The sequence below is a fragment of the Hydractinia symbiolongicarpus genome, chromosome 8 (genome assembly GCF_029227915.1).
Source record: "Hydractinia symbiolongicarpus strain clone_291-10 chromosome 8, HSymV2.1, whole genome shotgun sequence".
Taxonomy (NCBI): Eukaryota; Metazoa; Cnidaria; class Hydrozoa; order Anthoathecata; family Hydractiniidae; genus Hydractinia; species Hydractinia symbiolongicarpus.
In genome coordinates, this window is record NC_079882.1 from 19145112 (window position 1) to 19160377 (window position 15266).

Below are 15266 nucleotides of genomic sequence, written 5' to 3' on the forward strand. Positions count from 1 at the left end.
AAATAGTAAGGCAGGACGTACACCTCCAAACAGTAAATATGAAAGTGTTAAATTCAAATATAGAACACAAATACTTGAGGCTTTTAATCCTATTGATCTATAAAAAAGTTTCTCTTTTTCGTTTTTTTTATGTTGGACTTGCCAGAATAGAAACGTAAATGTCTAGAATTTGAAATTTTAGTGCCAATTATTTCGTAATACTACTTGTGATCAACAATTTTCATGATCTTATTATGATAAGAGCCCATATCAAGATAAATATTTGATGTGCAACAGTGCAAACAGCCATATTTTAAGACACCAGAATCATCTCTCTTTAAATGACTTCTAAGCAGAATATTTTTTATATGTAGGCATAGCTATGTTAAGAAGCAGATTGTGGCATTTACATTACAATCAAGAATGCTTTGACCATTTACTTGCACAATAAGTAGTACATTAATTGTGTTTTTTAACACTTTCAATTTTGTTGATCATCTGCAGCTTGTTCATTGTAATGCTTTAATTGAATGCCTAATTTTTAATTCTTTGCTTTTAACAAATTGCTTTAAGCACTTAAATGCTGTGGCAATACGTTCTGTGTTTGTTCAAAAATATATTCTTTTATCATTAAATTACATGGGATAGCCTCTACATGAGATAGCCTCTAGTGATACAGTGAAAAGGTGTGGGTAAAAATTTTGACTAAGTTATAATAGTGACTAAGATTAGACTGTTTCTGCTTTGTAGATTTGACACCCTACCTGGTTTTCTAGTTTACTTCTATGATTTCACACTATTTATAATGTGAATAGTAGCTTAATTATACTGGGTATGCCCCTTTACAGGACTTTTACTAGTGTCTATAGGGGCTCACAGAGTATTCCTTGCTGAATTACCATGAATAACATCTTCCTTACTGCTAATAACAAATAGATTTTTTAAATAAAAAGCCTAACTGTTTTAAGTCCTGAGTTATGAAAATTGGAATTAAAAAACATATATAATGTCCAATTTCTAATAAAAGCTTGTGGAACAAACCAAAAATATGTTACAATTCTTTTTTTTTAAGTTTGCACTGGTTTGTTTGTATTTCCCTCACCAGTTTGTATTTCCCACACCATCTTGAATTTCTGGTTATTATAAAAAGGAAAGAGTTGATTAAAGTTTAATTACGGTAATTGATTGTCTCTTCCAGCTGTGGCTATATTGAGCAAGTTGTTAAAAGGTGTAAGCATAAATATTACATGGAATGATATCAACTCCTCTTAGTTTATCTATTTCTCTAATGTAATGTTTTTCATGAAGTTATACTTTTAATGGTGTTGGTTAAGTTTCTTTTGTTTGAAATATTTTACTGTCAATAAACATGTGGGCTTTTATGGGCTCCTTAATTAATGTCAATGTAATAGAATTGATTGTTAATGATATTTTAATTGATATTTCTTGTACGGTTTTGATGTTTCATCATTGTGTAGAAGACGAGGGTTTATTTCTTTGTTGAGCTTTGATTTGTCAATGTCTTTTTTATGGAGAAGAAGTTTGATATGAGATTAAAGTGGTTAGAGGAAGAATAAAAAAATATCATGACATGTCACATAATATTTTCCAGCACTTGATGTTGTTTCCAAGTTCTCAAAATTAAAGTAGCTTTTTTGGCTTTAATTTTTGTTTCTGTTTTCCTAGAAAAGAGCATCAGGTTTCTAGTGGTAAACTCTTTCTGTATCTTTGTATTTAATGTGAAAGAAAGAGAAATAAAAAACTTCGTGTCTCTTCATTGAAATTTATGCTGGGCAGATGTAAAATTTTTTTTGTATGTGTTATGTACAATCTATTTAAATTGTCATTAAAAACGAAAACACTCGAGCAATTCTAATATTTATCTTCACATGTTGAATAAAAGAAAGTTGTTTAGTTCATATATTTTCTGATTATGAAAAAAGTAAATAAAGACAATGAAGAGCTTATAAAATATTAGTTCGGATTTTTCTTTAATTAGCTTTAAAGCATGTTTGTCTATAAAGCATGTAGTGAAAGAACACAAACAGTAAAAAAAACACTTTTATTAAACATACTTAAGTTTCTACTTTACTGTATTATAAGGATACTTCCCAACTCTTTTAGGATCTTACCTTAATTGATGATGTGAAGTGATAATAAAAACCTCGGTGAAGTGTAGAAAAACTATATTATTATAGGTTGTTAAACACAAAACAGATTTTAAAGAAATATATATTGTGTTATAAAAAAATATATCTAATATTTGACGAAAACAGAATATATGGTTATTTTCTTAATGCATTTAAATATTTATAATTTATAATTAGTAATGAACCAACAAGCCAGAATGTTCACTTTTTTGACTTAAATTAAGGCTGTGTATTCTTTTATTTACTGAACACTAAAGAAAGATTTGTGTTTTTTCAGTTTTGATACTCTTTCGTGTTGACCGGTCAATTTATTTGATATTTTGACTCATATTTGTTAATGGTGAAAGCTATAAATATTTTAAACAATATATTTATGACTCTTATTTTAACCGTTACAACTGGTAACTTGGTTTGTTCTCACTGCTTAATTATTTAAATAATTGTGAATCCATGACATTTTTCTTTAAATTAATATTTTATTTTTTATATATACGAATTATAGTTTTTATGGTCTTTGCATAGTTCGGTTCCAATTATGTTAGTTTTACCCATCAATACATTTTTTCAGCAACTTTAATGTTATGGAACAAAACTTTCCTTCTGCAATAATCATGATATTGTTATTCCACAAAACTTTCTGGTACGTTTGACCTTGTATCTTTACACTCTTTACACGCTGGGACCATAAAAGTGTAAATGTTACTGGGAGTTAGTTGTTGTATACATAAATCTGTTTATAACAAGCAACTCCTTTTGATCAATTTTAAAAAAAGACACAATTTTAGATGTTTTTTAGTGTCATTAAACAATAATTTAAAAACAATATGCATTATTTTTTAGATAATAAAGATCAAGCATATAGTGCTATTTTTATTAAAGAACTAGCCGGGAAACCCGGCGTCGAAACGCCGGGTTAAGCCACAAGTAAAGGTGTGATCCGGCATTGAACACTCTGTGGAGCGCTTAATAAGAGCCGTAAAAGAGATGTTGTATGCAACAAGTTTTTCTTCTTTCTTGCACAATAGTGATAAGTTTTGTATGTTTGTACTCAAAAAATGTAACACAATGCTAAGGACACGTCTTTTCAATTATATTTACTATGTCAAGTGATTTGCTGCTAGTTATAGAGTAGTGTGGCAAGTGTCTTTTAAAAGAATTGCATTTAACAAGCCATAAAATGTAGTTGCTTGTTCCACTAGGTAGATGATCAGTATAAGAAGAACTAGTCATTCACTGTAGAACTAAAGTTGTATTCTATAATGTCATCAGTTCAATTGTTTCAAGGTCCTAAATATTTTAGCGATGTCTGTATCTGGTGACTATGAAACTGAATAACCATCTACTAGATTTCTTCATGACCAGCAAAATTTCTCTTTAATAGAAGTAAACTTAAAGATAATATACGTAATTATATAGAATGACACAGCTGTTTTTCCCTGGGCAATGTTCACAAAAATTATTTATAGGACAAAATAAAAGGCTAACTTGTCCATAAAACATTTTACCTGACAAGATATATCGAAACTTTGGAGTAAGCAATTTATGATAATGCATTGCATCTCTGTTTCTTGTGCAATTGTTGACTAAATAAAACTTTTTCGATTTTTATCCTCTTCTTCCTGCCTCATTGTTTGTTCACACCATTCCGCTACTTAAAAAATTTAACTCTCGCCATCAGATCGTGTAACTATAAGCAAGGTGTTGTCAAGTGATCCCTGTTGCTGACATCAGCATCCTAGGACCTTCATCATCTAGAATTTGCTCTGTATGTGAGAAGGGTAACATAGCAAATTTATTCAGGGTTGAGCATGCAACTAATGTTCGTTAGGACTTTTTCATCAAATAAATAGGGGAATGTATTGGGATTTTCTCTTTGATAGCTGTGATTATGGTGTTTATTTTCAATGTCAGTTTCCATTATTTTTACCTACCTTCTTTCAGTAAACAACCAAAAAAGATTTTTTGGATTAAAGACTCTTTGATTGTAGTTACCTTTGCACAAGTGTTCAGTTCTAACTCTTCTTAGGTCTTTATAATGTTAACATACAAGATATGAATGATGAAAGACATCCTAATAATATTAACATACAACATACTGCCATAAATGATGAAAGCCATCTTAATCTTTTTGGCCCTGATTTAATATTGTTTAGTTTTCATGAGATACACCTGCGGCCATTACATCAATGGTCACTCACATTTCATTGTTATTATTGTTTGTTTTTTTGCTTTTGCTTTTCTTACGTGTACCGTTCTTTTGTGATTGTTTTGGATGTGAAAAATGTTTTGGTTTAGTTGTTAAATTAGCTAATAATCCTTACAAGCACAGTTATGTTGATTTTATTTGTTTATTGTTTTTACAAATCTGGACATCTTGTGTTGTGCAGAAGTTCTCATGATAAAAAAACCTTTAATGCCTGCTCTTATTACAATAATCTGTTTCTGTACAGGCTTGTTTGTTTTATAACTGTTGTACAGGAGCATTTTGGAGGATTATAACATTTCTGTTTTGTCTAAATGGTTATCTAATCTTTCTGAAACATAGTAATGGAGAGTGGCTAGAACTTAGTATGAGGAAATACCTTATTTTTCATTTAAAGTTGTGTAGATAAGGACTAACTGTGAAACTAAAAGTGTGGTATTACAGAAACAAGAATGAAGAACTAAGATTTGGTTAGCAATGTTTGAAGTAAGTTTCTTCGTAGATGTAACAATAATCAAGCTGAAGTGTAACTGTTTATACAGTACAAAAAAAATAACATCCTAAAGTGGGAAAAGCAGAATGAGAGGATTTTTATACGAAATTATTTATTTTGCCTTAAAAGAAGGCAACAAAGCCTTAAAAATATTGTTGGTTAAATAACAGAGAAAAGCAGGTTGACTATTCCTCAAAGTTTTTTAAACCACAATAAAAAAAATCTTCTTAAAAAATCCTTAAGAAATATTGGAAATATAGCTTTCCTTTCTTAAGTTTTCCCTAATATTGACTGTTCTATCGTTATTTAGTTTTGTGCGAAGGAGTTTATGGATTCAGTACTAAATAAAAAGTCCTATGATACTTCCTTGTTGACTTTATATCCATTTTTATTTCAAAGAATCCATCCTTATTTTTGTCCAGACAGCTTTTATACCATTGCAACAACAATTAATTCTGTTTTAAAATTTTTTTCTCTTAATTATCCGTAATTTTTGACATGGATTGCTTCAGTCACAACAAAAAGTCTCCTCCTCAATCTCCTTACTTTTAACCCCTCTATTTTAAGAGTCCTTTAAATTCTTCTTTGAAGTTCAATCTACGACAATAATCTTTATATAAGTTAATTTAAAAAAATTATGAATTTTTATACTCCTATGTTATAAAAATAATCATGTCTTTTGCTTTAGCGTTCATCTAGCGTGCGTCTATCAAAGCACTCCTCATCTCCGGCAAATTCATTGTCACGCTCATCAAGTAAAAAGTACAAGCAACAACTTCAACAACCAACACCAACAAGACGGAGAGGCTCAAAGGTAAAATAAAAATAGATTTGTGTTGATTTCCATATCTAACTAAATCTGCACGTGGCTTGAAAACATTTTCCACAATGGGTAGTAAATAGTTACACCTCAAAAATCCTTGGAATTCTTTGTCCATTAAAGTCTAGTTAATAATTAAAAACGATGCTCGAAAAAAATCTTCTTTTTTGTTATGATCTATCTTTGTCATTTATACTGGTCATTTATAATCTTTACAGCCTTAACAATTTCAATTAAAATTTTATTTAAATAATGACCTTGGGAAAACATAAAATTGTCCTAGTAAGTTATGACTTGAAAAGCCTTGAAATTTTATCTAAATTTCATGAATGCAAAGTGTAGCCAATAAGACTTTAAACACAGCTGAGTCAAATTATGCTATGGTATTGAAAATGACCTGATAATGTGGAATTTAGCAACAGATAGTAAGAATGGGATACTGTGCAAAAATGGGCAAAGATAGTGTGGTGATGTCTAAAACAATACTAGTATATTCAATTAGTAAACAACCATTCTTAATGCATCTTTTATGAAATATAGCTTTATAAAAACACTTTAAAACAACTTAATCTCTTCACTCATATAACATTAGTATTTAAGAAAAAATATCAGTTTTTTGCCTGATTTCCATCTATAAGAGAGTACTAAGATTTAAATAAACAAAGTCAAACAAGCTACTTCCAAGCAAATCTTATTGCCATCTTAACTAGAGCTTGGGCATAAAGTGTCAGAATCCAAGTAATTTTGACGTCATTACTTGTTGGTGACCAAATGATCAAATTTTTAATAGGGATATCATTAGGATGTCCTTTATATATCAACAACATTAATAAAGTTTCCATTTCTGATGTTTGTTGCTCCATCCAAAATTAAGTCGCTGGAAACACAAACGAGGGCATATCGACTGCAAAAACCCTTTCATATAAATAGCAACGTAATGACATCAAAATTGGAGTAAATCTGAGATACGTTTCAACAAAAAGCCATTTTGAAGGAAAAATGACTGAAGTGAGGAAAAACACAATTTCATTGTTAATTTTCTGGTTTCACAGTATGTATTTGCAAAACAAATGTTTTTTTGTCCAATACTGATTATGTTATGAACATTAAAATCTTCGGAAGTCTTAAAACAATCAGTGAGGTTTTCTTTATACTTATGTATTTTAGCTATGGGTGGAATCTGTTGCATCCATAGATTCTGAAGATAGTGAATGGACACCGCAACAAATTAAGCGACAAGAGGTAGGATATTTTATTGAAATTGAAATAAAATTTGCAATCAGATATTTCAAATTTCTGTTATGATCTACTCACATTTCTGTGCTGTCTTATTTCTTATGTATACTTACAGAAAAAGTAATGCAGTTAATTGATTGGCGGTGTATAGTAAAAATTTTCCTTTTTGTGTCTCTGTATACTAAAAAAATGAAATTAAAAGAAAGTCAAGAAAAGGAAAAGTCAAGAAAAATAAATTCTTGCGAAAATGTTATTTTACTTTTCCTATATTTAAACTATTCTAATTATGGAAAGGATTATTGTGTTCTGATTGGCTATTTTAAATGCTTTTATTTTACTATAAAAATATGTCTTCATTTAGGCTATTTATGAGTTATATTGTGGAGAAACTGATCTAGTGGAAGATTTAAAACTACTGCATGAGGTATAGCATTTCTAATTTTTTGAATCTCTGGGTTTTTAACATTTTGCCAGTGAAAGGTATTGTGACAGAAATCTAGGTGGAGTGCTTATTGCGTTACAATATGCGTATATGTTATTGCTACTGTTAAATTGTTATTCGAAAAAGAACTTTCCTCCATAACCTGTTCTAGCTAAATACTCTTTTAACATTTTTCCCTTTTGCAAAATAAATTTTAATGAAAGTCTTTACACCACATCTAACTTCAGAAAACCCAACATTGCCTCATTGCTCAGTCACCCAATTTTTTTGTCTTGCAAATAAATTGTTACAAAAGTTTCAAAAATTAATTGTATGCAAAATTTATTGCAGTGTACAAAAAATCACAGTTTATGATGTACTTTTGTAGCCAAAATCATAAAATTATGGTTAGTCAAAATTTATACTTATATATAAAAAATATTTAAAAGGCTATAAAAAATTATTATACATTTTAAAAATACTCAGCTTTTAGATGTAAAAAAAATAAAGGGTCCATGTCTAAACGATTTCAACCAACTCAACAACTTTGAAAATGTCTTTTTAATAGATGGATTGTTTTAAAACAAATCTTGAAGTTGCTATGCTGATTGGTTATTATAAGAAAGAGGTCTTCGTGATTGGTTATTATATGAAAGAGGTCTTCGTGATTGGCTAAATATACAAATTCAGTAAAACAACTGTCAAAATTGTGTAGTGACCCATTTTCATACCGAAACAAAACACAGGTTGTTTTTTAAATATACTAGCACAATATAAAACGCTTCTGTACAACAGTAGCTGCAATCAACAGCCATTTACATTGGGCTCCTGGAGTACCCAATGAGTTTCATCTAACTGCCAAGCTAAACTAAAAAAATCTTTGATTTCTTTAGAATTAATATAAAATCATTAATGGTAAAAATCTAAGAAAATTAGGAAGGACATTTTTTGTTAGAAAATCTGATAGGTGCAGTATGGGATTATGTGATCTGTTCATGCATATTCCCTGAATGGGTTTATGAATTAAGTAAATTTTGTAACTGCGAACTTTGAAATGGGTGTGAAGCCATAAGTATAATTCCAACACTCTTTTCACAAATCTTATTTTCTGAAACTTTTGCACTTTATATTCACAATCTTCACCATGCTTGTAAAAACAAGCACAGTTTATATTGTAAAAAAAATTACTTTAATCACACACTTCAAATAAAAACTTAAATTGAACTGAAATTTAAAGCAATTGTGAAGCAACGCTCTCGTCCTTAGTTTTTGAAAATTTATCAGTTCAGGATATGGAATCTAGACATAATAATTGTGCTTTCTGCATACAAAAACATGCATACAAAAAATAAAAAATTTCTCTATACACTTATTTCTTGATTAATTTCTTCTAAGGAACTCAACTGCTTTTTTATTATTAACATCTGAGCCTGAACGTTCTCTAATTTTATTATGATAGTTCCTGGATCACTGATAACACAACTAAATTTAAACAACTCCTTAAGCAAAATTATGTGCAACATTCAATTAGCATAAAATTGGAATGTATGACATGAAACAGCAATGGAAATTTGACCTAGGGGAGGTGTAGTCGCCAAAATCATGCACCTCTATACATTTTCACATTTTTTCCCTTTAAAAATTAATTTTTTGAGGAAACTTTTTTTAGGTATATTTTAATCCAGCATCAAAATTAAAACTGCTAAGTGAAGAAGACCTAGCAAGTATATTTGGAAGCATTCAAGCCTTGCTACCATTACACGAAGGTAAGATTGTCTAAGTGCAAAAACAAACTCTACACCTGTTATCTTTACTTTCAGTTAGCAAAACAAATTTCAGTAAGCAGAACAAATTTTCGTAGTTCAAATCTTTTTTTTTGTTTGTTTCTACACTACAGATTTAGTCAAGCGTTTGGAAGAAGCAAGAAGTGAAAATGGAAGTATTGAACATGTTGGGAAAATTTTAACAGATTGGGTAAGACGAATTTTTGCCTCTTTTTTACCAAACTGCTTACTTTCAAAGGCGGACTTTAACAAAAAGACACACGCTAGAAAAGGCTACAGTGGTCGTTTTAGTTTTTCATAACGCACAAATTTAGATTTCAATGCGAATACCTGATTTTATAATGATATTGCATTATAGCTCGAATCCAGTATCCATTTTTGTTATATGTTATCATCCCACTCAATTTCAAGCATCATTTTTTTAATGTTCTAGATACCCACTTTACGTCCATACATTCCATATTGTGCGAACCAGTTGCAGACAAAAGATATATTGTTCCAAAAAGTAAAAGATAACAAACAGTTTTCGGACTTCCTTCAGGTAACGTCCACAAAAAATGAACTTCTTTGTTCTGTTTATTTCATTTTATCTTTTTGTTTTTATCTTTTGTTTAAGCAGATAAATCTATTCTTTTTTAGAGATGCCTGGAATCACCATTTAGTCGAAAACTTGATCTATGGTCATTTCTAGGTCAGTTTCTTTTTTATATTATCAGTGTGCCCCACCCCAAGGCCGGAAACAAACCAATGAACCAGGAGCCCTTTTGTTGGACCATTCCTTCGTTTTCATCTGTTTACAAGAACATGTTTATTTTAAAATCTGTAAAAAGGATTTAAAAGATGTAAGAATTCTTTTACTTGTATGGAGGTGTTAAGTGGCTTTAATTCTTAAAATGCTTTATCTAGATTCTCCAAGAGGGCGACTTGTCAAGTATCCGTTATTAATGTCAAGCATACATAAATACGTAAGTATCTGCATTAATGTACCTGATAGGCAAAAATGCCGCACAAAAGTGACGAATTTTTTGCGGGGGTAACGAAAATTTTGTTATGCATTTTCTTGCCTAAGTTGTTGACTTTCTTTAAATATGCAGCATTGGTACAGTAGTTTTGCTGGAACTTATTGTGATGCCATGTTTGCCTTCTACAATTCGGAAAACTGTTTTAAAATAAACTTGTAAATGTTATTATTATATATTATGTATAATAACATAAATTTCGATAGTGTGTGTTTTACGATATATACTACATTATTTAGACTGCTAAAGATCACCCCGATAGACCAATACTATATCGAACGGTGAGTAATTGGTTTTTATTTTTATAATGCAGATATCACAATTTTCTATAGATACCAGACTCTTTTTAAAGGAAATAGGACAAGACAAGAAATACAATATTAGCATATTTTTTATTTATTTTTTATTTAGACTAAGCAGCTGGAAACGCTGATAAAAGAAGCGGACAGAGAAGCAGGAATATCGAAGGTATGACGGAACATGTTTATCCAAGCGAAGCGTCATTGTCTATTTTCGTTACCTAGCGTTGCGTATTTCATTGTGGTAAAGAAATGAAACGTCTAATCGAATTGAATTTCAAATGGAATGTGTTAATTCTATTCCGTCGTGATTGATTTAATAAGTGTTTTACGTCGAGCACAAATTTTCACCTGTAAAAATGTTACGCGCTTTTATAAGCTGAACTTTTTTGACACAGTTTAACACTTGTTTCTTTGTGAATGTTTTAAATATGAATGTCAAAACTCATTTCAGAAGTTTTTGGATTGCAAAATTTTGGAAACTAAGGCTGGAGATGTTGCTTAAGAATTGCTAGCTTAGAGTATGGAAGAGTTGTTTATATGAAAGCCTGTTTGTTATTCCTAATCTATATGAGGCGGGTTTTAGCTATTTTACTAATAATTTATTTGTCAATTTCGCAGATACCTATATTCTGAGGTACACTAATGATTCAACCATCTTTCCATGACATCCTTTCATTTGCTCATAATAAATTGATTTCAACGGATTTATGGCGATTGAATTATTGATATAGACATGTACTACTTGTCTGTTTAATTTCGTTTTGATGTTTTCATCTCGACGTTCTGGTGACAAAAATAATTATATAGTCGTGACCTCATCAAATGTTAACGTTATTGTGTAGGCTTAATAAAAAAAATAAAAAGAGAACATGTGAGAAGTCAGGTTCAAAGAGGTGGCAGAATATTATATAGTATAACAGCTGTCACACTGATAGCCACTTCACAATCCAAAAATGATAAAGAAACTGATTGAAAAATGATAAGATCTAAAAGAAAAAACTTTTTAATGTTTTTTTTTTCTTACTTTATTCTATATATAGTCTTCATTCTATTTTAGTGCGCGTTTTACAAGGAGAGGCTGTACATTATGGACGAGGGTGAATATAAGCAGGCGTTAGACGACGCGGAAATTCTAATATGTCACGGCTGTTTACGAAACAAAAGTGGAAGTGTTAGTAAAAGTCATTTATTTGTTGTAGTCCTTTTGTAATTAATAATTCATTTGCAGATATTTGTGCATCTTTTTTCCTTTCTCCTTTCCCAGACAGGAAATTTGTTTTTTACGAGTTAATAAAATTGACCTCATTGAATGACTATTAATTTTCTACTTGTCTGTTGTTTAACCGCTTAAGTGGTGTGTGTCACCACAACTCAACTCCTTTTATCGTTCCATCATCAACTGTCAACTTTCTGTACAGCCACGACAACTATGTGACGTCATACGACGTTTCTCTTTTATCTCCACTTTTTAAATTTGTTTGTGACATTTTTCAGTTGTTTTATTTGTTTATTTTTTAATTTATATGTTTACTTATCACATTTCGTAAAGTTTACCATTTCTATGTATCTGTTTAGAAATTGGAAGCATTTTTATTCGACACCATCTTTGTTTGCACCAGGTTAGCAACCAGAAGCGGAACAAAAGTATATCACGTGTTTTCCCAGGTAAACCACCAACCTGGAGACGGCGTGTTGTTTAATTTGACTCATTCTTTCGCGTTGACGTATGCGCCGTGTTCGTCATTTTGAGTAAATAGACAAGATATCGCTAATAAAAGTTTTTATTGTGAAGCGTTTGTTTCTAATGACAACACAGTCAGATGTTTAAATTCCCTTCATGGAATATTTCCCCGTTGCTTTTCCTGATTTGACAAGAAAGGAACCTTTTTTTCTAATTGATTCTAGTACATATTAATCTTTTAAAAAACGGATGAAACAAATGAATTCCATGGACTTGAATGTCTACGTGCCAGTATCTCGACTTCTTTGTTTGATAATGCGTCGAAGTATTTTGACATAAAAATAACGTTATTAACATACATTGAATGGTCAGTAATGCGTCCCAATGTTATTGTATAAAGGAGCGCAATCTTGTTTAAATTTAAACCTATAATGCGTTTGGGGTATAAATCTTAAGTCTGTTACATATAATTACGTTTCCTTGCGAGGTAACAACACCGCTTATCTGAATTCTAGCTAGCTAATTTAGTACTACAGTGGACCCTCAGTATTCTAAACATCAAGGGATAAAAAAAATCGGACAGAGAAGGAGGAAAAAAACCCGGCAGGGGACTAAATTGTTTGTCCGAAATAGAGTTAGATATTCACGATAAGGAGGTGAATAGGATCCCCCGTCTCTTTTGTGTGCTTTACTGTTGCCTCGTTTATCTTTTTAACTTTTTTAAGGTTGGATTTTTTTTCTGTCAAGTAAAACCAAAACAAGTTTTTAAGGTTTTTAGTTTTTACCGTGTAGTTAAACATAGTTCCTCCTTTTTGCTATCGTACCAGGATTATTCTATTTGCTAGTATTTTAAACTCGTGCTATCTTTAGCCTATCCTGGTCAGTGACATGGCTGTTGCAGACGTCTCTGATGGCGAGGTGCGTTTGGGTGGCTCGTTCCGTACAACCTTGAGTAAAGGACCCGGAGGTATTAAATCAAATTTCTTTAATTATATACGAACAAAATGATTAACGTTTTTTAATACATAGCTAATTAAGTGATTAATGCTTCGCATACATTTCGTGTGGAGTCATCTAATACAATTGTTTGCTGGACTTAATGATAACACTCATTGAAAATTAGCATTGATCCTATTAGTAGAACATAGATATTTGTTTTTGTATTGAACAAACACATGGTAAATATTAGCTGATTAAAGGATTAATTTTGATTGAAAAATTTTTCTTTTAAGAAGATAGGAAGTTTCGTTTTGATATTCGTCTAATTGGAACGTAGAATTCGTTTGTTAATAAACTGCTTTTCACACAAAGACGGGCAAAGAATCTCTCTGAAGATCTCTAAAATCAAAAAGCAAGAAATTGCATATAAAATGAAAATCATAAAAAAAGTTCAAATCTTGCTTACCGAGACAGTGCACTTTTCTATATAAACGTGATAATAAAAGCACAAAGGTATAGAGCCGAATGGAACATAAAACAACCTTTAAGATTATGTATTCGGTATTGGTTACAATTGCTGGGTATTAATAAAATAAATGACAAATTAACAAAAGGGGCTGTTCTCAATATGTTAATTTGATGAACGAAGTGCATCGAAATGGCAAAAATTTTGTTTTCGCAATCTGTTTAAACTTGATTAAGAAACGTCTACACGTTATACCCTAATGATTAGTTTATAACAATGCTATTTTATCGTTCTAGCGAAACACGCATTCCGTGTCTTCACGAGGGACTGGGCGAGAGGAAAATCTATCATTTTGCAAGCACACGACCAGCACGATAAAAAGCAGTGGTTAAATTCGTTTCACTCAGTTATCGAGCAGCAGTCGAGGAGCAGCGATTCAAACGAACAAGTCGACCAAACCTCCCCGCCGGCGGATGTGAAAGATTTGCCTCACTTTAATGTTGCTGTTGTTGATGTCGCGTAAAGATGACTAAAAGCTCAAGAGGTTCTTTCTGCGAAGAGCTGGGGAGAAGTGTTGGTGTTTTCGAATACTTTTGAAACGAGTTGTTTCGTGTCTGGATAATCGAGCAACCAAAAGAAGTCTCCACTACTCGTCTGTAAAAACCCTATTACCGAACCGAAAGGTAGTAAATATATAATTGCATGAAGAAAATATGTCGCAGCGAAAGACATAGTTAAAACTGAATTCACGTAGCTAAATTTACACAAGAAATTTTAACATTTTTAAGCAGCACAAATTTTTTAGTGTCGCGTACATGTTTTTGTCATGACATAATTTTTCTTCTTGTTGTGTTTTAAATCGGAAATGTCCCAAGTTGTTATGGTTTGTGAAACTGATATTGTTTAAATTGTTCTGCTGTGATTGAAGTCATCGTGGACTTTAAAAACGCTGAGAGAGTTCTATTTATCATACCGGGTATTTGACGCGAAAACATTTTTTTATATATTATTCATAGATCAGTCATTTTTTAGGTAATATCAAATTGTTATTTGCGATTTTTAAAACCCACTTTTGTGTAATATGTTCTATATATTTTTATATCAAGACAATTTTAGAACACAAAATTTTGATCCAAATCTTGTTATTTATTATTATGAGCAAAATACAGTCAACTGCGATCTCTCACACATGTTAACTCGAACAAATACTGACCCAAAGATGGGACACAATAATTGTTCGCTACTTAAGGTTTTATTGGGAGAGCCATCTTACTAACCACTGGTAAACATACAGAAACAAGTCTTCCCTCTTGATTCCTGCAAAATTTTTTGTATATAAACATGACAGCCAATCAGTAAATACACATTGCATCATGTCAACAAGCCTCCACTCGGATAAATTAGAAATAAATATGATTCGATCCATCCAAGGTATGGGAACGAACGAGAACATTTTGTTATCATATACTATTTATTTCCTTCTTAGAAATCAAACTATCTGAAATATGTATTTTTACCAAAAGCGAAGTAATATAGTAGTCTAATCGTACATATTTTAGTCGGTTATTTTAAAAATGATTTAAGAAGCTCTGTTAAGAAAAATTTACGGCTGAAACTGTTTTTCTGCTTATTTTCTTTTGACAATAACGAGGTTCAACAAGTACGATTCTGATAAAAAAAAGTGTAGCTTCTGGCGCGAGCTTTTTTCGAACTTTATTGTTTGGGCGAATTTTCTGGTATGAATAGAATTCAAATTTTCAAAACAAAGATTTA

The 15266-nt window shown here is 31.0% G+C and overlaps 1 protein-coding gene across 3 annotated transcripts in view; it reads left to right on the top strand.

Moving 5' to 3' along the window:
• The window catches only part of LOC130655989 (rho guanine nucleotide exchange factor 3-like), a 29665-nt gene extending 15041 nt beyond the window's left edge, over positions 1-14624 (top strand). For all 3 annotated transcript variants that reach the window (XM_057458822.1, XM_057458821.1, XM_057458823.1), the window contains exons 8-21: positions 5514-5639; positions 6813-6887; positions 7243-7305; positions 8972-9068; positions 9200-9276; positions 9520-9627; positions 9726-9777; positions 9993-10051; positions 10345-10386; positions 10517-10573; positions 11465-11578; positions 11983-12072; positions 12959-13055; positions 13790-14624. In XM_057458822.1, the coding sequence (XP_057314805.1) occupies positions 5514-5639; positions 6813-6887; positions 7243-7305; positions 8972-9068; positions 9200-9276; positions 9520-9627; positions 9726-9777; positions 9993-10051; positions 10345-10386; positions 10517-10573; positions 11465-11578; positions 11983-12072; positions 12959-13055; positions 13790-14016 (1284 nt within the window). In that variant the 3' untranslated portion in view covers positions 14017-14624. The remainder of the gene's footprint in view (positions 1-5513; positions 5640-6812; positions 6888-7242; positions 7306-8971; positions 9069-9199; positions 9277-9519; positions 9628-9725; positions 9778-9992; positions 10052-10344; positions 10387-10516; positions 10574-11464; positions 11579-11982; positions 12073-12958; positions 13056-13789) is intronic.
• The last annotated feature ends 642 nt before the right edge of the window (positions 14625-15266 follow it).